Genomic DNA, 27,391 nt, shown 5'->3' with positions numbered 1-27,391 from the left:
TGATGGGCACAGCCTATGACATTGACAACAAGAGTTTCCTCACAGTCCTAGCTTGGCTCTGACAATAGTGAACTTAGTGCACTTGTTAGTCTGCATCCATTTAGTTTGTGCCTAGGAGTAGCCACTATTATCAATAGCCAACACATATCTGTTTGCAGGGTACTTAGACTGCCCGAGGAGCACTTAAGCAGATAAAACAAGAGTTGAAATCATGTCTTAATTTTACAGCCTGTCCTGACAGGTATATTTTTATACAAGAAAGAGACTAATAATAAGACAAAAAAAAAGGTCATTGATGGAGGAGGTAGTCCCACCTCATGGCCGCTGGCATGCTATCAGCAGAGTTCTCCCTCTTTCGTATTCTTGGTGCAGCTGGTCGGGAACTTCGAGGGCGTGATGACCTCAGTGTTGACCTAGTGAAATTTATGTAGAAAAAATTAAAATGAAACTGGAATCAACTTTCCAATTTACTACAACTACAGTGAATTGCAGAAGGGATTTTTTTATGGCCATGCTTAGATTGCCTATGTATGCTCGACTGTGGCGCAAAGCACATTTTGTCAAAAGAGACAAAAGCAGAGCAGTGAAGCGGCAACTGCTGACTGCTATTTACATAACGGCATCTCCATGGAAACGTGCAGGAAAAAAGAAAGACATCTTTGTGCGTTCTGAAACTGGGCAAGTGAAACGTTGCATTAGTTACAGACTGAGGAATCGTGCTAGTAGCATAAGTAAGAGGGATAATGAGCATCTTTTCGCACATTGTGAATCCTGATGTTGTGCACCATGGTTTATGCATGTGCTGATTCCGAGAAAACGAAGAAACAAATTGCTAGAGAAATGTTGAATGCCTTTGTTGTTTGACAAAGCCTAGGGTCTAATTTTGTCAGCGACACAGCTATAACTTAGCATTGTTAAAAAAGATGCACCTTCCTGATAACATGCTATGTTGACCATGTCATTCTATGTGACACCTTAGCTCTTTATGCCAGCCCAGAAGGTGTCCATATTTTTTCCTATGCGTTTCTGGCAGTGTGATCACACTATTGTCATGAGGTCGTGATGTGGATGAAGGGAGCAGACGGTATGTCTAAGATGAAACTTCTTATTTGGCCAAACTAGTAGCCGTTAAATGCAAAGTCAGATTACAGTGATACACAATGGCGCTGATAGTGGCGAATTGAGCATTGGTCGTTGATCAACTGATCCACGGCAAGACACTTCGACACATGCAGCGTCACACATTTGAGCATTATCACTAGTGGCCGCGTTTCTTCTGCAATCAACTCAGCTTTTTGCGCTCAAGCCTATGAATTGATGTCAAGATATTCTCAAATAGTCTCAGACATTCTGGCGTGATTTGCACAAGGCACCAGTATCTACACGGCCTGCATCACGAAACATAAAAAGAAAGTGGCAATTTGGGCTTCACTTTCTTCTCTTTTCTATTCTATCTTCCTTTCCACGAAACCTACTAGGAAGCATCCACAAAACAAGAAACCTATGAAGATAAGCATGGTACACTCCATTGCAATTGTAAGCCAATTTTCACTTCATGAAAAAAATTCCTCTATCGGTAATGAATTGCTTACCGAGACAATGGCCTCTCGACATCTGGCACAGTCTTGCTTCCAGGCTCAGGAAGTTCCAATGAGTGATCCACCTGTGGAGCCATTTCATGGCTGCTGCTATTTACTGGAGATGAAAAAATTAGATCTCAGGCCTTCTGCCAGGAGCTTATTAATCTCTGATATAGGTAGCCTGTGTAATTTTGTACCTGAGAGGTACAAAATACGATACATATACAGCTTCTCCAAAACTACAAATTTGTAATTCTCGAACATACTTTGAATAAATAATAAAAATCAGTTTGTCTCACATGTAGGTGGCTTATCCTGATGTCCTTCACCACTGCTTTCCGGAATTTGCTCCTTGTGAGATGACCGCTTTGTACTACGTGGGCGTTTCACTTCATCATCTTGAATATTGTGCTGTAGATTATTGAGGAAACGGTCTACTAATTAGAGATGATAAAACGTCTTTCTTTTTTTAAAATTGACGGAAGTTGATAGTGTAGAAGCACTAAGAGGCGGTAGCATCAGATGCACAGAAAGCTTTGGCAGGAGATTCCAATATAGTCATCACGCCTTGTTAAAATGTACTCTAGCATCACACTTGTTAAACCAAAGTTAAAAGAATGTGTGTCAATTATTTCTACTGCTTTTCTAGCTGACTCATGAAAAAAGACTAGTATCGAAGCAGAGATGCACAACACAATGACGGCACAGCCTATGGGCACTCTAACACTAAACAATCTGCATAATCAATTGATCCAAGTTACATCTCTACTTTTCTCCTCATTTCTCAGTTTGTTGAGATAATTCATAATTATCAGAATGCACATACAAAACATCCCTTTTGGCAATTCATTTCTTTAGCAAACATATAAAGCAAAATCCAACTTTAATATTAATAATTGTTATGGTTTAACGTCCCAAAACCACCATATGAGAGATGACGTAGTAGAGGAATCCGGAAATTTCAACCACCTGGGTTTTTCTGACGTGCACCTAAATCTAAGCAAATGGGCCTCAAGCATTTTTGCTTCCATCAGAAATGCAGATACGGTGACCTGTGCGTCAGCAGCGAAGTGCGTTAGCCACTAGCTCACCATAGGGGGTCAGATTCAACTTTTAAATGATATTGTTAAACGATATTATTGAGTGGCAGTTCTATACACGTATCAATATTATTGGCAAAGCTGATATATGATGCTTTTTTTTTTTTCGGAGTAAATTTGCTACATGTTTTCTTTTAAATATAACATTATTTATTTACAATACTGGAGCTTACAATACAATCGAACTTGCTTTAGTATGAGTACAAAATGCTTTATAATTTCTACTGGTTATGTTTTTATTTATGCATACATAAATAAATAAATCATGACGATGCTGGTAAAACTGTTGTTTCAACACGTACATTATCCCTTGCACTATAATCAGTAGACTCTCAGTAAACAGAACCTGAAGGGACCAGAAAATTATGTTCTATTCAGCAGGAGCTCCGTTTACTGAGAGGTGAAAATGGGTGCAGAGATCAAGCTTGAGACCAAGAATTTTAGAGGCAATAGTTTCGTTTAAGCAGTAGTTCGGTTGAGCAAATTTTCGTTTACTGAGAGTCTACTGTATTATGCAGTTTTGTCTTGTATAATGACATTGGTAATACAGTATTTGAATACGAGCAAGTTGGTTCATATCAATAAAGTAAACAGTTGGCATCAAAACACAGACAAGAATACACGAGATTAGTGCTGTTATGACCTGTGCTACATCATTGTGTCCTTTTTCTTTCATCATCTTGCGGCTGTAACATTACAATAAAATTAATAAGAAAAAACATTTAAGTTCTGGTTGAAGTATCAGGCAAAGATACACATCTGATAATCACCATGTTTGTTGCACACGTCGATATTTGCAAAAAAGAAGTTAAGATTTTCTTTAAGACAAAATGTGCATAAATCTTTATGTATGGAGATGCCTGCAGTGAAATACATTTGCAGAAATAATTGATGTAGTTTAAGCATCAACTCACATTGACTGCATGTGCGTCAGTCTTGTCTACCTTCGCAACAAATTGATCCTGAAATTTGCACATGGAGAGGGGGAACTCTTAATTGCCGACACTTTGTCCATTGTCATGTAGCTCACCTGTTCAAGCTTAGACGTTTCATTGGGCATTGCTGGTGGAGCTGTACACTCCTTCACCTCCTTGGCTGATTTTTTCTTCGAGCTTGTTTTTGGACGTTCACTGCCCGTCTCATCGCCCTCTGTCTTGCGAGCGTCAGGCTCTCTAGATTTTGACCTGTGCTCTACCTGCTTGTCCAACTTGGATGACTTGCTGTTAGATGAGCTCTTTTGTTTTTGCACCGAGGATGTCGATTTTTTATCTTTACTTGTGTCGGCATCACCTGTTGTTTTTCTTGACTTCCGTTCACCTTCAGCCTTTTTTGACACTTTCACTGGCTGCAAAGTAAAATGACGTGATGATGCTTCATGTAACAGGTGTTGTGCAATCAAAATAATATTGTTTTCACCTCTTTCTTTTTCTCCGCATTTTTTTTCTCAGGTTTGCTTGGCGCAGGAGGTTTTTCACCAGCTAGAACCCTTTTCACAGCCTCACTAGAGTCTACCTGTGTTGTTTTGAGTACAAATATAATAAGTTGTACAATAAACGAACAGCTTAATGCCAATCTTAAAGTGTCATCACATCACCTTTTTGGCTGCTGACTTTGCAAGTACTTGAAGAAATTCGTTGGTTTTATCCGACTCGTGTCCAGCAACTATTTTTGATGGTCGCACGGGCAACGCCGATCCAGTTACTATACCTAGTGCAGAATTCATCGCCAAACCAAATAGAGCATCACAACTAAGCACGAATGGAAGCATGCACACACATATTCTAAACTCATGTTTAGAAATTTTTGAGTGTGTGTACTTACCGACAGCATCAATAGCCTTCTGTAAAAATGCTATTTTGCTTTCCTTGTCCTAGAAAAATGTGTAGAAAATTACATAAACCGCGTCGAGGAAGAAAAAAGAAACTCATTTTGAACTTGCCTTTATATTATCTGAAGTAAGCTCTTCCTGGGTGTACAATCCATCTAAAAAATTTGTCGCTTTGATGACCTGCAGTGCGCGTGCAAAATAAGAACTTTGCTGAAGCCATCCATGCGCCCAAAATAGCGACATGATGAGTGCTTACGTTATGGATAACGTCGTGCAGAAATCGGAAAGGCGGTTTCTTGAGCAGTTTTTCTTGCAGAGGTGGTCTCTTTATCACAGATCCCAAGAGGTCTTGCGTTTTTTTAATTATCTTAGCGCTCACTTCTTCGTCCATCGTGCCTTTGATTGGGTTTTTATCGCCGCTCAGGAAGGCTTGCTTGGCGTTGAGAATCCGATCACATCTTTTGGCAGCAGAGGAACGCGCGGAATCCGGCAACGTATAGTTTCAGTTTAGGATTCATCCCCATGGTAACAAAAAGCCTTCCCGCGATGTCGTATCTCATCGTAGTAAACAATGTCAAATTAATAGTGCTTGCTTCAAATATAATATACATACGATTTAAGTTGATTTATTTGCTCAGTTTAGCAGACTAGAAAAATTTGCTGCCTAAATTGTTTGTTTTCGAAACTGAGGTTGCTGTTACGCGGCTGCATCGCAAATTCGAACAGTGTGCGGTATTGTCACGTATCGTGTATTATCGTCTCGCGCTTTGATTGTGCGGCAGGGCAAGTTCTGTTACAAAGTTTAAATTTGCACAGGCTTTGCAACAAGCACGTTGCTGAAATTATGGCTGAGTGAGTATTCTTCTTAACCTTTGTTTTGCTGCGACAGAGTGTACAGCCGAGTCTCATCTGTCTAGCGAAAAGCGCGGCGAGCTAGAGAGGGATCGGAGGACGTGCACTAGCCTGATATTATTAAATTTGCTTATTTCGCCGGCAGATCTCGTAGTGGAAAAAAAGCGCAGTCCGTTTTCTAGCTCAAAAGTCAAAGGTTGCCCTTCTTCTACCGGCTTCAAAGCAATTTGCGGTGAAAATAAAAAGGGGGGGGGGGGGGTAATGTGAGAAAAAAAAAAAAACGCGATAAGTCTCTTTCTTGTGCGTCTCGAACGCGATCTGGTGCTTTCGCGGTTGAACAGCCTACCACAATGCCCGGAGAGTGCTCGCTTGCAGCAGGTTCACTTGTTTTTTGTAAAACGCTCGTCTTGAGACGATGCCTGCAGCGTCCCAGTACAAGGGGACCCGAGTGGTGTCGCCTGGGCAGAAGGCATTTGCCTGGGCGTAAAGAAGAGGTCGCAGTGGCGCGCATCCGATTTTCGTGCGTGCTGGCTGGAGTGGCCGCTGAGTGCTATGTTGATCCTCTAATGGATGGCGCTAATAGCATGGGCATGCTAACGTAATCGGCCGAAATAATTCTTTCTAGGGTACATGAATGCTCAGATACCTTGATGGATACTCAGACACCGATGGTAGGTTATTGCTAGGTCAACATAGTCTTGAGATGGTTAATGCAGGGCCTAAGTGTGAGGGGCAGAGTACGCGGAAAGTCGGACACAGGCAATCGAGCATTCATTATTGTCTTATACCCAGGGAATCTATAACAAACTTAGAGAGATTAGAATAGACGAGGATGACATTAACAGCTTGAGCATTGATTACAACTGGGATATGAAACTGAAAATAAGAACATAGAGTCAAAGCTCGAGAGCTCGTTTTTAAATGACACACACAGCTGCAAAAGTCGAGGACGAAGTAGGAAAACTACTGGGCAAAGACTGGGAGTATAGTGGGCTGTTACAGGTAATGGCAAGGGCGATGGAAAAAAAGAAGTTTACTTGCTGTAAAGAAAAGAGAAAGCCAAAAAGTTGGTGGAACAGAAGAATTCGAGAAGCAACGTGAGGCATCACGGGAGCACAGACTGGAAATAAGGGAGAAGTGGCCGCAGAATGAAGTCAACCAAATATTGGAAACGTATTTAGAGAAAAAGAACCATAGTGCCGAAATTGGTTGAGGCAAAAATTAAAAGTGAAAGTGAACGGTGGATGACAGAAATTTGCAAAAAGAAAAAGGCTGCACCCAGAATATTTTGTAGCCACCTAAAAGCCCTAGGTAGGAAGTGTGTCACAATGTAGTAGCATAGGGTAGATGAAGGAGGAAATAAATTGGTGGGGTACCAAGCACTAGGTTATATCCAAAAGGTAACAGTAGATTCGTTTAAAAAGTTCGTCCTGCAGGGGACTTCTCCGGGGAGTAAAAGTATGAAGAAGAGTGCTACAGAGGAAGTAGTGGTACTTGAGAATTTCAATTGGAAGAAGGCCGAAGTAAAGCTTTCTAAGCACACTACTCCGGGCTTAGATGGGGTTCCAGTCCATCTCATTAATGAACTAGGAAAGAGCACTGAAGAAGCACTAATGAAATCCGTAAAAAAGTGCTTACATGAGAATGAAATACCAGACACTTGGCAGAAAAGTAGAATGAAATTATTCTATAAAGGCAAGAGAGAAAGAATAAAGGGCCAGTAAACAGCCCTGAGGTCAAAATTTTTTTTAAAGAGATATATGTGCAGTTTTTCTTTGTGAACATGCTGCCGCAAGAATTTTGTGAATATGTGCTATATTGTCATCGTCTTTCTTGGTCTCGCCGTGGTGTGGACAGTCATCAAATTTCGTCCGTATTTGTACGGCCGCTCCTTCAAGGTTGTTAGCGACCATCACTCTTTGTGCTGGCTCACCAACCTTAAAGATCCATCTGGTCGTTTGGCGCGCTGGAGCCTAAGACTTCAAGAGTTTGACATGACCATCGTCTACAAATCTGGGAAGAGGCACACCGACGCCGACTGTCTCTCACGGTCGCCAGTGGAAACTGTCGCTCCTGATGACGAAAACATCGACGCAGAATTCTTGGGAGTTGTCAACACAGCCACTATTGCACGAGAGCAGCGCAGTGACCCTGAGCTGTTACCACTCATTGAATATTTAGAAGGACGACGTAAAGACGTGCCGCGGTTGTTTGCTAGAGGACTGCCATCTTTTTGCTTGCGAAACGATGTTCTCTATAAGAAAAACTTCTCACCAACTGGTAACCCGCACTTGCTCGTCGTGCCTGCCTCTCTTCGAAAAGAAATTATGGAAGCGTGCCATGATGAAGCAACTTCTGGTCATCTAGGCTACACCCGAACATTGTGCCAACTACGATGCAAGTACTACTGGCCAAAGTTACCTGCTGCTGTTAACCATAACGTGCGAATGTGCACCGACTGCCAAAGACGCAAAGCGCCTCCCAGCAAGCCAGCCGGCCTTTTACATCCAGTCGAAGCACCAGAAAAGCCGTTCACCCAGATTGGAAGGGATTTCCTGGATCCCTTTCCAACTTCCACAACAGGGAACAGATGGATTATTGTGGTCACTGATTACCTGTCCCAATATGCGGAGACTAAAGCTATGCAGCATGGCACAGCAGCAGAAGCCGCTCAGTTTTTCATCGAAAACATCGTCCTTCGGCATGGCGCTCCGACAACAGTGATCACAGACAGAGGACCTGCCTTCACCGCAGAGCTTTTGTAGTCGGTTCTCAGACTCAGCGGTACAGCTCACCGGAGAACAACTGCATACCATCCGCAGACAAACGGACTGACGGAGCGCCTCGATAGGACCCTCACAGACATGATCAGTATGTACGTTGACACAGAACATAAAAACTTGGATCAGATATTGCCGTACGTGACCTTTGCTTATAACACCGCTCGACAAGAAATTACTGGAATGACACCGTTCAGTCTGATCTATGGTCGCGAAGTCACGACAACATTGGACGCCATGTTGCCGCATGAGTGTGATGACATCCATGTAGACGCCGAAGAATTCACTCAGCGTGCCGAAGAAGCCAGACAGCTTGCGCGCGTGCGCATCTGTCATCAGCAGCATCAAGATGCACAACGCTACGACAACCGACACAAGTTTGTTAGCTACTCACCAGGCGACAAAGTGTGGGTCTGGATTCCGATACGTCGACGTGGACTGTCTGAGAAACTGCTAAGACGGTACTTTGGTCCATACAGCGTCACGCGACGCTTTAACGATGTGAACTACGAAGTTGTTCCCGACACTAATTGTAGTTCTAAGCGCCAAAAGTGTTTGCCCAAAGTCGTGCACGTCGTGCGTATGAAACCATATTTATCGAGTTAATTAGCTCCCGGTTACCGTTTTCGTACGACCACTTCATACGCCTGGTAGAGCACCTAAGTTGCGCATCGGGACGATGATTCTTTCGGAGGGAGGCAAATGTCACGTGCTTGCCCAAGAAAGACGATGACAGTTCTGCATGTGCCACGAAAGACTACGAAATGGACAAAGAAGAAGAACTCGCTTGCGCGTTCTAATTAAAAAGATCGACCTGCTTCTGGTGTCTCAGTCTCTACTGCAAGACCTCTGTTTTGACGTCGTGACAATATTAAGGAAGTTAACAGGGGTTAGAACATCGGTCTAAGCTGGTTTCAAATTATTATCTGGCCTCGCCCGCCTTCTCCCTTCCATGAAGGGGGAGGTTTAGCCCACTGTTGTGACTCCGCCCTCTTCGGCAGGGTGACACCACGTCGGCGATTGACGTCATCGGCGAACTCAATCAGTCGCAACGCACTTCCGCTTGCTGCGAAGCATGGTTGTTTGTTTACTGTTTGCCGCACCAGCCGCAGGTCAACCGTGTAAGCGTCAGGTGCGAAGTGTCGACCACAAACGATCAGGTCCCCGACGTACGTCGTTGGAAGGCCAATTCGCTTCAGCCATGCAGCGTGCAGGACCCCATCGTAAGGCATCCAGTGCCGATGCTTCTCCGCTGCCCAGTCGCTCGATTTGCAGCCAACAACAGAGCTACGCTTTTTACCCGCGTTGCTCATGTAAAGGGCGAAGTATGTTCGTTTGTGCGCACAGGTGCTGTAGTTGAGCGAGGAGTGTACATGTGCACGCGACAACTGCGAGGCTGGTTCTTTTACTGCAGTGCCAAGAAACAAGGGGCAGTTTTGTAGCTGTGGGTGGGAACAGGAACTGACGTTGACTTCACTTCTGTTTTTTCATACCTGATTTAGACCAATCGGCGAGCTGCGTGCTACGTCACGTCGCCGAGTTGACGTCACTGCGCGTGCAAGGGTGTCGGTCAGGCGTAAAAAAGATGCGCGTGAATTGTTTTTCGAAATAGAGGCTCTGCACGGGGCACAGCGCTTTAATATTCAGAGAACGTGATTGTTGCTGTCTAATCTACAAATTGCCGAGCTTGTATTGGGGGTGTAAAAAAAAAGTTGGAGCCTGTTTACTGGCCCTTTAACATTTGCTCGTATAGACCACTAACCATTACATCTGTACTATACAGGTTGGCGATGCAGGCAGTAAAATTAAATATATAAGCGTGAGTAGAGCAAAATAATATTTTGGGAGAACTTCAGAATCGATTCTGAATCGACAGGCCACAAAATACATTTTGTATGAAATGGGAAGGATAAGTAGCAATGACAGCTTTGAAATTAACAAGGGGCTCAGAAAGGGATGCCCTTTGTCCCGGCTGTTATTCATGCTGTACATGTTGATGATAGAAATAGCACTAAAAGGTAGCAAAATTGGGTTTAATCTGTCACACAAACAGGGTGGCGTGATGGTTGAGCAGAAGCTTCCAGGTCTGTTTTATTCAGACAATATTGTCATATTTGCAAATAGTCAAGACAATATACAGCGGCTTGCAGATATATATGGAGTGGAAGGCGAGGCTCTAGGACTAGGATTTAGTGCAACAAAATGTGGATTGATGGTATTCAATGATCACGAAGACCAGGCTGTTGCAATAGAGGGCCGTGAAATACAGAGGATAAGCGAGTACAAGTACCTTGGAATATAGGTAAATGAGGGAGATGGAAAAAAACATCGGCAGCGAATGGAAAGAGGAATGCTGCAATAATGGAGCACAGAGCGTTATGGGGATACAATAGGTACAAAGTGCTTCGAGGTTCGTGGAAAGGCGAATTGGTTCCAGTGCTTACATTTGGGAACTCAGTGTTGTGCATTGAGTGAGAGGTACAATCAGAAATGGATGTAAATCAAAGAACTGTGGGACGTCTTGCGTTGGGTGCTCACGGGAAGACGACGAATAAGGCTGTAAAGGGGGACATGGGATGGACAGGCTTTTAAGGAAAGGAAGCTCAGAACAAAATGAGATTTGAAGAGAGGCTCAGGAAAATGAAGGATAGTAGACGGATCAGGGAAGCGCTCGGGTATTTGTATAGGAAGAGCGTGGACATAAAGTGGAGAAAAGAAACTAGGAGGCTCACCAGTAAATGTACAGCTGGCAGTGTGGGCGACGTGGCAACAAGGAGCATTAAACGAAAAGTCAGAGATGCGGAGAGGATTTATTGGATGATAGCGATGGAAAAGGAGCAGGCTCTCAGTAACTACCGAAAGGGGAAAAACAAAGTAATGCGGGAGAGGTTTTATAATAATTCAAGGAGAAGCGCTTTGCTCTTCGAAGTGAGGTCGGGATGCCTTAGGCGTAGTCACAAGGTGAGATTCAGTAGAGAAGAACAATGTACATGCTGTGGGGGAGCTAAGAAGAGGATGGAAAATGTTCTGATTGAATGCGACGATATCCACTGAGGTGTATGTGTGGGTACAAGCCTACATGAGGCTTTAGGTTTTAGGGAAAAACATGGAAAGCTGAACACGTCCACGATAGAAGCAAGTAAGAGACAGTTAAAGAATACTGTTGGCAGAAAAGTAGAGATAAAGGACAGCAATAGTGGGAAAATGAGGTCATTCTGTCTGACGAGGCAGAGAGATGGAACATAAATATATATATATTTTTTGCTACAATAAGATAAATTTAACCGAAGTAGACAAGGCATTGGGCCAACATAAAAAAAAAAAGGTTTCTTTTCATTTTTTTTTTTTCTTGCGAGCCTGCTGGCACACATGTCACCGCCCGTTATAAAGGGGGCGCTCGTAGCATCCATCTACTAGAACATTGCCTCCTAGACTAGATGCCTGACGCATGAGAAAGAAACCAGGCGCCACACCCTTTCGCTTCTTCTTTTTTGATTAGTGTCTGTCGCTAGTGCCACTTGTGGAAAACGCTGCAACAACTCGACATTGTGCATAGCCTCCGAAATAGTCGTGTATAGCTGTAGATCTTTAATAATTCTCGACTTACGTGCTCCTATGGGCCACAAGTAAAAAAATGCCGAGATAATAGTGTCGGTTGCGAACGCCACTGTGCGGAGCTTGCTCAAAACTGAAGGCAGCCCGACTCCGCTGGGACCACGAGCTATTCGTCAGGCATATTAAAGGGGCCCTGGAACACTTTTTCATGTAACCATGGAATGGATTCACTACGATAACTTATTGCCTTACAAATTCAACGTCGCGAAAATTTTAAGAATCTATCCATGATGAGCTGAGTTACAAAGATTTGTCGCACGCTGCAAACGCATTCTTTCTCTCGTCTCGACGAAAGCACTGGAAGCTAAACAGGGAGGGATGGCAGAAGAAAAAAAAAAAAACAATACATCACGTGCATCTCGTGACCTTGAGCACTGTTTTTTTTTTTTTTGGAATACACCGCTTTTTCAGTGTGATTGCGCGCGCGTGCATGGACAAGTCGCGGCCTCCCGCGGCGATCCCTGTAACGACCGAGCGCGTTGTTTTCAAATCAGCCAATGGCTGACAGATGGCCTTCTACGAGTGATTTTTGAGCATCTTTCGTCATCAGTCGAGAGAAGAAAAATAAATTTTGAGGTGACTTCGATAACTTCCTGTGAATTCGAGGCCACTTGCTGCTCTATAATATTTAGCTCGCGTGTTCACAAGAGCCCCTATCGATCGGCAGCGTTTTCTGATCATGCTCAAGAAGTGTTGCTGGGCCCCTTTAATAAAGGAGGAAATAGCTAGAGTTACTGTATATGCTACCTTGAGGTAGCAGAGTTGTATCAAGGTATGCCATCTTAGGTTGAAATGTCTTGCCGGAAAGCGCTTGGTTACCTCCATAGGTGCAGTGCTCGTGTTTTAGAGTACTAGCGTTGCTTTTTTTTTTTTCACTTCCTTTCTATTTTTTGTGAAGGTACGAGCAAGCCTCGGTTGCTCCGGTGATGCCTAGCAGCCTTCATTTTTTACTTATCTACTTGATATGTAATAAAGAAACAAAGTGCATTGGCTCGTTTAACCAGTGAGATATATATTTATACTTGGTCACACATTAACTTCGTCGTCTTTTTCGCTGTTTTTCCAATTTACTGATACCAAGATATTTTTGCACTTTTTGATCGTGATCGAGCCATTTGGGGACGGAATTTTTTCGTTGCGTTGGGACTCGTTTGTTAACTGTGGGAAGAAGTCAGCTATAGTTCTATTGTCTTCAACTGAATCGAGCTGAATAGCGATTGAGAGTGGCCTTGCGACGCCCGTGTTGTGTCGGCTCTTATATTACGCTCTTATTACAATCACGTCTCAAGACAGCTGATGTGAATTGTTGGCCAACAGCCCTGTCGCGTCCCACATTCCCTTCGCTTTAGGTTTGAAAGCTGCATAAATTCATCCATTAGCTGCAACACGTTGCAAATTAGAATAGTTTTATTGTAATTTCCCTTTTGTTTTTAGCGTTTTCCCCGTCAGATCAATTTGGAAGTATGCAGCCAACACACGCTGACCAACTCTTTATGTATAATGTATTCACTGCATCTTTGGGTAACACAAACGGAGCAAGTTTCGCAGTGCCGTGGATAGATAAAAAGAAGCGAGTCATTTATTCTTTTCTTACTTAACACTAATCTTTCTATAGGAACACCTGCTGCACCCACATCTAATCAATAGTGCAATTCAACACAGAATGCACTTGCTACCACATTTCTTGCGACTAACGGGCAACATGGCTTCAGTACCGAAGAAGCGCGGTGAGAATAACAACAGCCGATGTCAACCACACTTGATCTGCCCGGAATCTGCATAATGTTGGCTTCTCTGCAGTGCAAATGAACCACTTATGACCACATAATGGCACTTGGTGAATGGGGGCACTAAACTCCTGCAGGCGGAGTGAGCGGCGCCCAGAAAGTGGTGGTGCAACTCTGCTACCTAAAGGTAGCATGTGCACTAACTCTAGCACACACCATCTCAGATGGCGTATATAGCAGAGGGGCAGTTCCAAATGAAGGCTCCCTTCTTCTTGTTGTTATGACCTGTGCTTGTGTCTTACTGGGCATCCCTGAACTTAATGCGAGAAGTGGACGCCTAACGCGGAGTTATGGACACGACAGCTGGTACAGATGCCGATCCTTTCCATCTCAACCTCGTTCACGTCGGTATGCCGGCAGTTCAGCCTCCCTCCCTCTTTAACTTCCCTAGCCCTGGGAAATGGACTGCATGAATAACAAGGTACGAAGGTTACGCCTTCGCTGGCGAAATGAACGCAGCCACTGATGAGGTGCTGGTGCGAACTCTCTTATATTGCATGGGTTCCTAAGCACGTAGCATCTTGTCGTCGCTAGGACTGTCTGCTTCGGAGAACCGCCCTTTTGCGGAAGTCAAAGCTAAGCTCACTTCGCATTTTGTCCACCTTATCAATGAGATTTACGAGCGCCGCCGATTTCACCACCGAGTACAAGGGGAGCTGTTTGATGAATTTTTTACTGCTCTTAGAAATTTTGTCAAGCATTGTGGGTACCACAACGCAGATATCGTAGGCCGCCTTGCGGGAGGCAAGTTTGTCGATGGATTGTAGAGCAAGAAGCTATCGAATCAGTTGTGCCAATGTACGAAACTTTCAGCTGAGGAAGCGTTGTGCCAAGCGTGCATTCACGAAGAAGCTCGAAAAGAGTGTCTATCCCGCGAAACTCCCAGCAAGAGTGGGGCCTTTGCACATTGCGCGAAGAAGGCAGTCAAGGCAGCAATGCGGGCTAGTTGGTTTTGCTCACTTGCATTCATATTTGTAGTGCAAACCGGAAAGGAACGGAGACACACAGAAATGACTCACGTGTTACTTCTGTGAGTCCCTGTTCCTTTCTATTTTGCGCTAGAAATATGAATGCAAGTGAATGAAGAAAGCGTCATCGTGTTCAGCAAGTCTGCGCAGCCAACTCAGTTTACTTGCGATTACTGTAGCCACAGTCACCACTCTCAAAAAGAATATCCAGCATGCAAGGCTACATGCAATTTCTTCAGGAAGCAAGGTCACTTTATTGCTGCCCGGAAAGAGTTGTTAGGCTCAGTTGAACTTCACGTGCTCAGTACGCGTTGGGTACGATATGCCGATATTCACGTGAAAGGTCACCTTGCACACTTGAAAGCAGACTCAGAAGCTGAAGTAACAATTGTTTCACTTTTCTTTCTGGCATTCTCTACTGTTTTGGATAAAGTGGATGCCGAGGTGTCTGGTCCTGGAAATGAAGGGTTGCACATTCTGGAATCTTTCATTGCTACCTTGCAGTGACGTTACAAGGTGTCTGTGCACATACACTTATATCATCAAGAACCAGGCACACTTGCTGGGATTTCTGGCAATTGGGCAACGTTCAGTTTTTGGACTCTGTGGAGGGTATTTTGTCACCTCAAGCAAAAATTTTTCATGGGCTTGGTGAAGTGCAAGAAGAATACCAAATCTGCATCACTCAAGATGTTTGTCCCTTTTCATTAAGTGTTCCTTGACGATTACCTCTGCCTCTACTTGAGAAAGTGAAGAAGGAATTGGATGAAATGGAAACCCAAGGAGTCATTCGCAAGGTTGACACGCCTACCGCATGGTGTTCAGGCCTCGTTGTTGTGCCGAAGCTGTCGTGCGGGCACAGGCTGTGTGTTGACTTGACGAAGCTTAACAAGGTTATCCAGCGGGAACGCTACATTCTGCCTACAGTTGAAGACGTCTTAGGCCAGCTTGGTGGGGCACAAATTTTTTTCAAGCTTGATGCAAGATCCAGCTTCCTCCAAATCAAACTAACATGTCAGAGCGAAGAGCTGACGACATTCATCACACTTTCTGGCCGCTATTGCTACAAGTGTCTTCCTTTTGGCATTGCGACAGCACCCAAGTATTTCCAACGCAGTTAACTCAAGTGGGCGTCACTCTTAATAAAAAGAAGTGTCAGTTCAGAGTCTTTTCTGTTAAGTTCTTAGGAGTTGTCGCCAGCTAGCAAGGAACTAGTCCAGACCCGGACAAAGTCAAGGCTATAATAGATCTCCCACTTCAAATCAATGTCAGAGGTGTTCGCCGATTACTTGGAATGGTAAACCATGGGGCTTGACTCATTCCTTACACGTCTGAGATCTCTGCACCTATTCGTGCTCTCCTCAACAAGAACAACGCATGGAGCTAGAGTTATAACTAAAAGCAAGTGTTCAAGAACATAAAGTCTTCGCTCAGCTCAGACATGTGTATGGCTATGTACGATCCCCATTACTCAATGATAGTATTGGCTGACGCAAGCTCTCATGGCCTTGGCGCCGTCTTACTACAAGATCAACTGTCAGGAATTCGAAGTGCATTTGTCTATGCTTCAGATCTCTCAGTACTACAGAAGGACGCTACAACGGAAAAAGAATTTCTGGCTGTCACATGGGCTGTCACCAGGTTTGACCAATACCTACATAAACCAGGCTTTGAGGCCAAATCTGTATTGCTCTTGTCACGTAAAAATCTAGATATCTTGCCACTTCGAATTCAACGTATGCAAATCAAACAGATGCGCTATCAGTTCTCCGTTAAGTATATTCCTGGAAAACTGCTAGATACAGCTGACACACTATCAAGAGCACCCTCTAACTTGCCAACTTCTAAAGCAGTCAGGAGCTTGGAAGGCTATATAGGGGAAGTTCTATAGGATCTACCTACAGAACTGGCAAGTCAGCTGGATGAAATTCGTTGTCTTCAAGCTCAAGATAGCGAATGTTCTTCGATTATGACCTATTGTGAGAAAGGTTGGCTGTCCAAGAAGAGAGTGCCAACCCATTTAGCACCGTACTGGAAGGTGTGAGAAAGACTGAGTAGATACGAGAGGTTACTCTTACTGAATCGCCACATTGTCATCTCGTCAGATCAACGCGAAGACATTCTCGCACTGCTGCATGAAGGACATCAAGGTGTCCGCCGCTGTCAAGAGCGTGCCCGAGAATGCGTTTGGAGGACCTTGCGACTCAATGTGCTAAGTGTGCTGATACTCGAGCCTCATGTTCTGAGCCACTGATACCAACGCCAACACCAGAATGACCATGGCAATGCCTGGAAATTGACTTGTTTCACTTGGAAGGACGGGACTATGTCCTCATCGTTGACTACTACTCATCGTTGACTACTACTACAGATTTCTAGAAGTAGCCACACTCGGAACTTTGTCAGCAAAAGCAGTTATTGCTGCCGTCAAGAGTTATTTTGCTCGTTTTGGAATACCAGACGTTGTACGGACGGATAATGGACCTCAATCCTCGTCCAAGGAGTTTGCCGACATTGCAATGGCATATCGATTCTGCCACGAGACCAACAGCCCTCGATACCCTCAAAGTAATGGGGAGGCACAGCACGTGGTGCGTACCATGAAAGATATGCTGAAGAGAAACCCGGATTCGTACTTCGCTCTGCTCACATACTGAGACACACCTGGAGTTCTGGGCGTCTCTCGAGCTCAGTTGCCCATGCGGAGGAGACTACAAACTCATCTTCTGGTTCTGTGGACCTACTTCTTCCGGCCTTACCAAATCGTGGGGAATTTCAAGCACAGAATACTGCAGCGAAGTTGAAGCAGGCGAAGGACTACAATCGCCCTTATAGTGCTATTCCTCTGATTCCTCTCAGTATGGGGGAGGAGGTGTGGATAAAGGATTTATGTCGCAACGCTCGTGTTCTCAGACCAGCTCAGCGACCAAGGTCGTACATTAGCGAGACTCCCAGTGGTGCTGTCCAGAAGAACCGTTGCCATCTGGTGCTGTTTGTGGGTGACCAAAATGTCCAAGGACAAGTAGCAACAGCTTCATCACTGACGCATGGAACCTTGCCATCAAGTCCGCCAAGAGCATCAGCCTCAACTTCAACGCCGGAAGCATCGCCTCCAAGTAGTTCATGCCCATCACCTATGCTGCCTGTGAAGATGCCCCTTGCCTGAAGTGCAGACTCTACCTGTGCAAGCAAATTCACCTCAGTGTGGTGAACCTAAGCGTACGCGTTCTGGTCATGCCGTGAAACCACCGTGCAGGTTGAACTTGTACCCGGAGGGAAGATGTAGTGGACCTGAGTCGTACGGTACGGTGAGGTGATGTTTTAGGTGTTTGATGTTATAGGAATGTTTGAGGTCTTAGGTACTTTATAGAACGCAGAAATACGCAGATAATTTTCTTGAGTCACCGTGCCACCAAAAGGAAAACTCTTGTTACTGCTCTGTTTCTTTGCGCAGAAAAAAGGTAACCAGACCGCTGCAGTTTGTCATCAAAAAGAGGCATATTTGAGGCTGCAGTGCAATTGGCAGACCCCTTTGTTTGCAGTGCTGAGATGACTCTCACGTTTATTCACAGCTTTAGTTCTGTTCGTTCACTGTTACTCAATATGTCGTTTGTCTTTGTTTTCTTTGATTCACCATAATTCACTTTTGGTTCTCTTTTGTTCAGCTTAACATTTGATTCACCTTATCAATTGTTTTTGATGACTTGGCATACACTCGTTACTTCAATTCACATTTTATTCATCTTTAATGTACTTAATTCTTTACCCAGGGAATGTGGGCATGTACCACACGTGGCTTTTGGTGTGTTGGCAGTGCCAGCAGTGGCCTTTTAATTTTTTTATTGGTGAATATAAGAGATTGACATAGAAAAAAAAAGGACTTGTGACATGGCTTAGAAGGCAAAGCATGCAGACATGGATGCAAATGAAAGCTAACACAGCAGACTACAGTTATTAATTTAGTTACAATGACAGCAATGTTGTGATTGGCTGCCAAGGACAGCTGCACTTCTGAGAAAAGCTGTGTGACCTTGTGACTGAAGTAGGCGACACTTTGAGAAATTATCTCTGGCTTGTGACGATAGCGCTAATTGCACTTCACTGAATCTCTGTAAAAGTGCCCTGCTGGTAGGTGAAGAGTGAAGGCTGGTCTTGCGTTCATTCGTCTAGGAAGAACATGTGCTCATCTAGAGACAAATGCCATTCACAGAGCGTGCATTAAAGAATGAGAAGTATGTTGCAGCTTTACTGTAAAGCACACATTCTTTTTATTCTCCACCTTCATATCACCATTGTATTATTGAAGTTGAGATAGAAGCTCCTATATTTCATTGCAAATACAAATGCCAGCCAGTTTCCCGAATGACCTGTATTCGCGCTACGGCGCGCGAAGCATTGTTGCCTTGCATGTCCAGTTTGACCGCTCTGGTAGCATACGTGTGGTGAGTAAGTTTACTCAATGGGCCCAGGTGATCAGATGAAGTCAAGACAGACTAATGAATATACAAAGAAAATATTTATTTAGGACTAGGACTTCATATTACACAAAACAGCAAGACGATACGAGGTGAAAAAGAGTTTACAAGGAAGTTCCTTCCAGCGCTCAATGCGGTGGCAGAATTTACACACTCAGCGAAAGCAGTCTCAGCGACGGCACTCACACACACCTTCATCGCGATGACGGCAGCACCGGGCAACATGGTGTAGAGTCCGTCGCTGTAGTGACTATGGTGCGTACATGCCTTGTCGTTTGCCCCGCTGGTTCGAGCTCGACGACTCTGTGCTGCACCCTGGCGTCTTGCTGGTGTCCAGATCATGCTCAACAAAAGCGAGGGCCCTAGGCACGGGGTCTAAGCCTTGAAGACAATCGAAGGCGGCCATACATGGCTTTGTGAACCAGTCTTTTTTTTCTTCCTCTTATCAGTCGCGTGCTCAGGGTTATGTCCCTATGGCGCACTCATTGCATTTCTCACATTTTTTCCTCGTTTCAGAAAGTTGCACGTACATCTGCTGTAATGGTTGAAGAAGATCACATAGCGTGCAACTTGACGGTGTCGAAAAATGTAGGGGCGCAGTTAGCTTGATGCTTTGGTTGCTCTTATACGTCCGGTTTGAGCTCCATGCAATTTTAATCCTGGTTGGAAAAAGTTTTCTTTCGATGGAGTGAAATGCTAGTGGCTTATGTTCTTTGCACTGCCAGTACACGAGTGTGTTACCCCACTTGATTGAAATTATCCGAAGCTTTCTGCTATGGCATCTTCTATAGCTTGAGCCATTCTGGGACGTTAAACCTTGCGAACCGCCCTTTAACACACGACACTGTGCTGATCGCCAGTCCTGCTAACATTCTGCGTGCTTATGGGACCACCTAAAATTAGAGTTGCCATATTGTAGTCTTTCAGAACTTGTTTAGATTTCAGTCTGTGATGGTGGTTCTTGTGTTTGCAGGGCAGGTGAAGGTGCCAGCAATGTCCAGGTAAATCCGGCTGTGGTGGACCGGCTGTTGCTGCAGGGTGCCACCCTTGTGTTTCTGGACGTGCCACCAGGCACCGAGTTTGGCCTTGACATGTCCACAAATGTGGTTGGAGACAAATTTAGGGGCGTCAAATTGATTCCCGCTGGGTTGCACTTTGTGCACTATAGTGCCGTGAGCAAGACTGGCACAGCTGCACCGCGCACGGGCTTCTTTCACTACTTCGAGAAAGGCGAAATGCTTGTCAAAAAGTGGGACAAAGCCACTGAGGGTGAGATTTTCTTATCTTGCAAAAAAAAATGATTGTGCTCTTTCATTTTTTCATGCATCGTTCTTGTGGTTAGTGCTTATGTCATGTGCTGCAGTCTTTCTTTGTGCTTTCTCCATCATTGGTTCCTTTTTTGCCTTTCCTGCTATTCTCGCACTATTAATTGCCATACACGAAGATGTAAATGAAGAGCTATTTGCTAGGGTAATTTTGTTTAATTTGTCAAGGTCATCAGCTGCATTAAGGCTGCTTTGATGAAAAAGCAAAGGTTTATGATCATAAGGCACTCATATTGCGTAAATGGTATATGAAAAACTTTTTGTTCATGTTTTGTTCAGTTTTGCAACATTTCACACTCTTCCCAAATGTGTACACAGCAGTCTTGTGTTAAAAGAGCTTGTGTTATCCTGCTGTTTGTATATTACCATAGACTTTATTTAATCACTTTCAACTCAATTACTGGCTGCAGTGACTGTTTTCAGCAAGGCATGAGTGGCTGCTAGAGGTGTGACCAAAATGTACCTTTATTTTTTACACATATTTTTTTTAGCAGCTTAGATAATTATGAACCTGTTCTAACTTGTCATAGCTGTTAGCGTGCTATAGACATCTTTCATCTCTGCGGACATTGCAGCACAACCGGCTGTAGTTCTTGGCTTGATTAAATAATAAATTTAGAAATGTATTTGAAGTACCCTTGAGCTCTTTGCGTGTAATGGTACGTAACTAGATGTTACAGACTTCACCACCTGCCATGCTAGCTTATTGGCTATTCAAGGAATCTTGCAATACTTTTTGAATGCTGTGAGAAAACATTGGCATGGTGTAGTTTAACTCCTGTGTATAGGTGAGCCAACTATTACTGCACTACATGCAACAAAGAATTTACAGTATTGTACAAAAAACAGCATTTGCTGTTTTCTTTGCGCTGTCATTACCTTGTATGCAGAAAGTGGGCTTGACAGATTTCTTGATCATGAGAACATTTCCAGTAATACTGGTACTATAATAAAGAACTGAGACAGCCAGAACTGTTATTTGAGACCAGGTTGGAGCATAGGCCTAGCCAGCGACAGCAGCGGCAACATCCAGGCCGAGCGTCTCGTGCTTAGCACTAACGATGTGTTTGGCGAGCTTTGCATGACCCACTAATTCTCCATTACATATTTCCCCCTCGCTGAAGACGGGAGCCAAGTAGGTGTTCCAAGGTGTCGTGAGGACAAGTGGTTCATGATATAGTTTGAGACGATCCACGTGTATGATTTCGCAGCCTCGGCGACACAGGTCCACAGTGGGCGTGAGAGGTTCGATGAGGTAGTTGACAGCGCAAGTTCAATCTATGAAATAAGGTCCATGGTACCTGCTGACGAACTTTGTAGAGGTACCAGGAGCAGCAGTGGGAGGCACCCACAGCCAAACAAGAGAGTTTGGCGAAAACTGCTTGTGGGACCGTTCATCGTTGTGACGAAATTTCTGTAGCCCTTGCTCTTGTGTTGTAAGGGTGCGAGCTAATTGCCGTCATTTTTCCGCATTCCGAGCGGCTTCGGAAACTGGTGTGCCTTTGGATGAGTCGGGTCGGTAGGGGAGAATGGTGTCGATTGGAGATGATGGTTCTCGAACATGAAGTAAAAAGAAGGGAGAAAAGCCTGTCGTCCCTTGATGTGCCGTATTGTAAGCGTTCGTTACGTAGGGAAGGATAAGATCCCAGTTGGTGTGGTTGGAGGCGACATACATAGAAAGCATGTCACCAAGAGTGTGGTTGAAACGTTCGGTCAAGCCGTTCGTTTGTGGGCGATATGCGGTAGTACAGAGATGAATCACATGGCATTCAGCAAGAAGTTCTTGAATAACATCTGCGAGAAAGACGCGGCCTCGGTCACTCACAAGTTCATGTAGAGCGCCGTGACGCAGAACAACACGTTGCAGCAGGAAAGACGCTATGTCACGTGCCGTCGCGGCTGGTAGAGCGGTCGTTTTTGCATATCTCGTGCGATGGTCGATCGCTACAATAATCCAGTGATTCCCAGCTGATGTATATGGCAGAGGACCATAAAGGTCTATTCCAACCCAGTCGAATGGTCGCACTGGGCACGGTAATGGCTGCATTGGTGCAGTAGGACGGTAGGATCGGGCTGGCGGCGTTGGCACTCTGTGCAAGATAGAATGTACTTTTGAACGAATGTGTACATGCCGCGCTAATAAAACCGAAAACGTGGCCTGGCGTAGGTTTTAAATAAACCAGCGTGGGCAACACTGCAGATCGGCATGGAAAGCTGCACATATGCTGACACGGAGATGCCTGGGTATGACGTGTAGCCATTTGCGGCCGTTAGGTTGGTAGTTTGCGGCTATACAGTATTCCATCACGGATGGCGGAATGAGAGGCTTGTCGGTGTAGTGCTCGAGATGGCGGGCGGGCGAGTGTTTCAGATGGGTAATCTATCACATACGAAATCCACGAATCTTCGCGCTGCTCCGCAGCCATGTCGATGGGTCCTGATAGTGAAAGTAAGTCATCTTGGATGCAGACACTCGCAATATCTGTAGAAACAGGCAAGCGCAAAAGAGCATCGGCATCGGCTTATGCTCTTCTGGCCTGAGCAATAAATGACACTGATGTCGTACTCTTGGAGCTGTTAAGCCCATCATGCCAAGCGTCCGGAGGGATTTTTGAGGGAGGATAACCAGCAGAGCGCGTGGTGGTTGGTAACAACATCGAAAGGGCGGCCGTACAGATAAGGTCGAAATTTGGTAATGGCCCAGATGATCGCTAGGCATTCTTTCTAAGTTACCGAATAATTTGCTTCTGTCCTTGTGAGAGTGCAGCTCGTGTACGCAACAACATATTGTCACTAGGTGAAAATAACAGAATACAGGACGACGGTGCGACCAGAAAAAACGAGGTCAGTATTAACAGAACAAAAGAGCAGCCACTTCGACTTCTTCTTCCTCGGAAGAACCATGAGTGCTGTCCACGCTTATCACTTCATCGTCCTCTGTCTTTTTTCCCGGCCTTTAGCCGTGACATTAGCGTCCCATTCAAGAAAGCATCGTCCCGATGCATTATAATCAAAGCGGTTTGTACTCGTTGGAAACGCATGAGTTCATTCGGAGAAATAAGGCTTCATGCGTACCACGTGCACAACTTCTGGGGCATACCTTCGACGCCTTGAAGAGTGCGCAGTATCAGGAAGAACCTCATAATTAATGTCACTGGGACGTCGCAGAACTTTATAGGGACCGAAGTACCATCTTAACAGTTTTTCTGAGAGGCCACGGCGCCGAATAGGTGTCCATATCCAAACTTTCTTTTCTGGCTCATAGGAGACTGGTCTGTGACGAAGGTTGTACCGTCTTGAATCGTAGTCCTGCTGGCTACTAATACGTAGGCGTGCAAGTTGTCAGGCTTCTTCGGCCAGCTGAGTGATATAATCAGCATCCGTTTCAGTGTCTTCGCACTCGTGCGGCAGCATAGCATCCAGCATAGTGGTGACTTCACGACCATGAAGAAGGCGGAATGGCGCTGTTCTTGTTTCTTGATGAGCCGTGTTATAGGCGAACGTGACATACGGCAAGATCTCGTCCCAATTTTTATGCTCCACATCGACGTACATGCAGAGCATATGCGCTAGTGTCTTGTTGAGACGCTCTGTAAGACCATTCGCTTGCAGATGATACGCCGTTGTTCGCCGGTGGGATGTGCCGCTAAGTCTTAAAACTGTCTGTAATAGTTCGGCTGCGAATGTAGTTCCCCTGTCAGTTATTACCACTGATGGAGCACCATGCCTCAGCACCACATTCTCTACGAAAAATCGGGCTGCTTCACTTGCCGTGCCTTTCTCAAAAGCCTTGGTTTCGGCGTAACGAGTGAGGTAGTCGGTGGCCACTATAATCCATCTACAACCTGCTGATGAAGTTGGAAATGGGCCCAAAAGATCCATTCCGACTTGTGCGAATGAAGTAACAGGCACGTCAATAGGATGGAGGAGGCCTGCTGGTTTGACGGGTGGAACTTTTCTGCGCTGGCAATCAAGGCACGTCCGATCATAGTGTTGAACGGTCGCCGTCAGTCTTGGCCAGTAGTATTTTTGCCTCACTCTGCACAGCGTATGCGTGTAACCCAGGTGGCCGGATGTTGGTTCATCGTGGCATGCCTGTAATACTTCGCTCCTTAGAGATGTTGGGACGACGAGTAAATAGTCCTTTCCGTGTGGCGTGAAGTTCATCTTATTTAGGACGTCGTTGCGCAAGCAAAATGACGAAAGCCCTCGCAAACAGTCTAGGTACAGCTGAAGTGCGACCCTCTAAAAAACGTATTATGGGTTCTAGTTCGGGGTCGTCTCGTTGCAGCTGTACGACAGTTGCCGTGTTCACAACTCTGACAAAGGCTGTATCGTCATCTTCTGCCGTCGCAGGTTCGTATGGCACACGAGAAAGGCAATCAGCGTCTGAATGTCATTTCCCCGATCTGTAGACCACAGTCATGTCAAATTCTTGAAGCTTCAGGCTCCAGCGCGCTAACCGTCCTAAAGGGTCTCTTAAATTCGTCAGCCAGCAGAGGGAGTGATGGTCGCTGACAACATTAAAAGGACGACCATACAGGTATGGGCGGAATTTTATAGCCGCCCACACCACCACAAGCCACTCTTTTTCCGTAGTGGAATAAGTTTCTTCCGCACGTGAAAGGGTTCTGCCTGCGTAAGCTATTACTCGTTCGGCGCCATCCTGCCACTGCACGAGTACAGCTCCTAAGCCGACATTGCTAGCGTCGGTGTGCACTCTTGTCGGTGCGTCATCATCAAAGTGTGCGAGGACTGGTGGCTTCTGAAGGCGTTGCCGCAGCTCATCGAATGATTTTTGCTGCTCTTCATTCCATACGAATGCGACGTCTTCTCTGGTAAGGCGGGTCAACGGCGAGGCAATGCGCGAGAAGTTCTCAATGAAGCGTCGGTAGTAAGCACACAGTCCTAAAAACCGTCTGACCGCCTTTTTGTCAGTTGGCGCTGGAAAATTCGTAACAGCAGCTATTTTTTCAGGGTCAGGCCGCACACCTTCACTACTGACAAGATGCCCCAGGAACAGAAGCTCTTCGAAGCCGAAATGGCATTTTTCCGGCTCAAGTGTTAGTCCGGCGGAACGGATAGCTTGAAATACTGAGTGCAGTCGCCTGACGTGTTCGTCGAATGTGGCAGAAAATACGATGACGTCATCTAAATACACTAAGCACGTCTGCCACTTGAGGCCTGATAGTACGGTGTCCATTAGCCCCTGAAACGTTGCTGGTGCTGAGCACAAGCCAAATGGAAGTACCTTAAATTCAAAAAGGCCATCAGGTGTCACGAAAGCTGTTTTCTCCCGGTCTCTTTCATCGACTTCTATCTGCCAATACCCACTCCTTAAATCCATCGATGAGAAATAACGCGCGTGCCGTAGTCGACCAAGTGAATCGTCGATACGTGGAAGTGGGTAGACGTTTTTTTTTTGTCACCTGATTCAGCTTGCGGTAATCCACGCAGAAACGTAAGGTGCCGTCTTTTTTCTTCACTAATACAACCGGCGAAGCCCAAGGGCTTTTCGACGGCTGAATAACGTCGTCTTCAAGCATCTGTCGCACCTGCTTTTCGATGGCTTCACGTTCTCGCGGAGCTACCCGGTACGGGTTTTGCCTGATGGGTCTGGTCATGTCGTCCGTTATAATTCGATGTTTCGTCAGCGGCGCTCGACGGACCCTGGAAATCGAAGAGAAACAATCTTCAAACTTGTTAATAAGCTGCATGATACTTTGCTTCTGCGCCGGCAACAAACTTGGGCCAATATCAACAGATAGAGATGCGGGGGTCAGATCAGTTGAATTATCTTTTTCAAGAGTTGGGCAGTCTGTCATCTCAGCGAGCTCTTCCACGTATGCGACTGCCATGCCCCTCGTTAGATGTCGGCGTTCAGAGCTGAAGTTCTTAACAAGGACGTGCGTGTGTCCGCATTTTATGCTTACGACGCGTCTTGCGATAGATAAACCGTGGCTGAATAGCAGTGTTGGAATTTGCTCGGTGATGTTTTCAGAATCGCTCGACGTGTCACATGTCACAGCCACGAGTGCACTCGACTGCGGTAGGATGGTCACATCATCTTCAAAGACGCGCAAAGGCTGACGTCGCTGGTCTGTACAGGGCACATCCGAAACTTGATCTGGGGCCGTCCAAAACGTAACCGATCTCCCAGGAATGTTGATAATGGCACCGTATTAACGCAAGAAGTCCATGCTCAAGATCAGGTCTTTGCAGCCCTCCGGTAAAATTACGAAAGTAGCAACGAAATCTGATCTGCCAATATGAATTCGAGTTTTACATTTGCCCGTCACGTCACCAATTGACCCCCTGCGGTTCTTATGTTTGGGCCCGTATATGTTGTTCTTACTTTCTTTAGGCAGTCGGCGAGCTTACGGCTGATAATAGAGAAGTCCACACCAGTATCTACCAGTGCTGTTATTGGGCGTCCGTCTATACAAATGTCTAGATTGGCGCTTAGGATTTCCGTTGATGTCGGTGACGTCGTATCGTCATTGGTATCGTGCGTCGTATGATCCGTGGTATCATTCGTCGTATCACGTCGTAGAGAAGAATAGCATCTCGACGGGCGGCAACCTTCCCCCCAAAGGTCGCAGCTGTTAGTTTCCCCGACGAGGGCTAGGAGATCTGCCCCGGACTACCTCGGAGTAACTGCGCTGCGGCGGCGAGTTCAATGCAGGGGAAGGAGAGTGGGGTCGACGATACGGCACTTCGGGTTGCTGTGCTTGTGGGCCTGTACTGCTGTCACGGCGGTTATCGAAATAAGCACGAGGGGAGGTTTGTAGAAAATTATGATGTCTCCGGTCACGGTACGGGCAATTGCGGAAAATATGGCCGGCTTCTCCGCAATGAAAGCAAAGTGGTCGACGGTTGACGATGCGCCACAAGTCCGTCTTACGGATGAATGGTGGGCATACCTTGCGACCAAGATGCAGATGTCGGCGGAGTGTACATCGGCGCCGTTTGCATAGGCACGTTGGACTGTGGATGCGGCTGCGGCGGATTGGGAGCTGGGGCTCACGGCTCGTTGTAAGGCCCTTGGCTCACGTCACGATAAGCCAGTGGTGACAAGTTG

The 27,391-nt window shown here is 45.5% G+C and overlaps 2 protein-coding genes across 3 annotated transcripts in view; one reads left to right on the top strand and one right to left on the bottom strand.

Annotated features, from left to right (window-relative positions):
• Positions 1-5,310, bottom strand: part of IFT54 (intraflagellar transport 54) — a 53,161-nt gene extending 47,851 nt beyond the window's left edge. Inside the window, exons 1-10 of the mRNA XM_075893925.1 lie at positions 4,765-5,310; positions 4,620-4,688; positions 4,502-4,550; positions 4,275-4,387; positions 4,097-4,192; positions 3,711-4,025; positions 3,595-3,642; positions 1,880-1,991; positions 1,593-1,695; positions 315-413 (exon numbers count right to left, since the gene is read on the bottom strand). Of these exons, the coding sequence (XP_075750040.1) occupies positions 315-413; positions 1,593-1,695; positions 1,880-1,991; positions 3,595-3,642; positions 3,711-4,025; positions 4,097-4,192; positions 4,275-4,387; positions 4,502-4,550; positions 4,620-4,688; positions 4,765-4,899 (1,139 nt within the window). The 5' untranslated portion in view covers positions 4,900-5,310. The remainder of the gene's footprint in view (positions 1-314; positions 414-1,592; positions 1,696-1,879; positions 1,992-3,594; positions 3,643-3,710; positions 4,026-4,096; positions 4,193-4,274; positions 4,388-4,501; positions 4,551-4,619; positions 4,689-4,764) is intronic.
• Positions 1-27,391, top strand: part of LOC119172532 (protein AAR2 homolog) — a 101,152-nt gene that overhangs the window by 48,524 nt on the left and 25,237 nt on the right. Inside the window, exons 1-2 of one of the 2 annotated variants that reach the window (XM_037423678.2) lie at positions 5,234-5,360; positions 19,959-20,254. In XM_037423678.2, coding sequence (XP_037279575.2) covers positions 5,353-5,360; positions 19,959-20,254 — 304 coding nt within the window. In that variant the 5' untranslated portion in view covers positions 5,234-5,352. Of the gene's footprint in view, positions 1-5,233; positions 5,361-19,958; positions 20,255-27,391 lie in introns of those variants that run through there. The other variant, XM_075893926.1, reaches the window with a different exon arrangement.

The sequence above is a fragment of the Rhipicephalus microplus genome, chromosome 4, assembly GCF_043290135.1.
Source record: "Rhipicephalus microplus isolate Deutch F79 chromosome 4, USDA_Rmic, whole genome shotgun sequence".
In the NCBI taxonomy this organism is placed as follows: Eukaryota; Metazoa; Arthropoda; class Arachnida; order Ixodida; family Ixodidae; genus Rhipicephalus; species Rhipicephalus microplus.
Note: the sequence above shows the minus strand (reverse complement) of the source record. Positions and strands in the feature narration are given on the sequence as shown.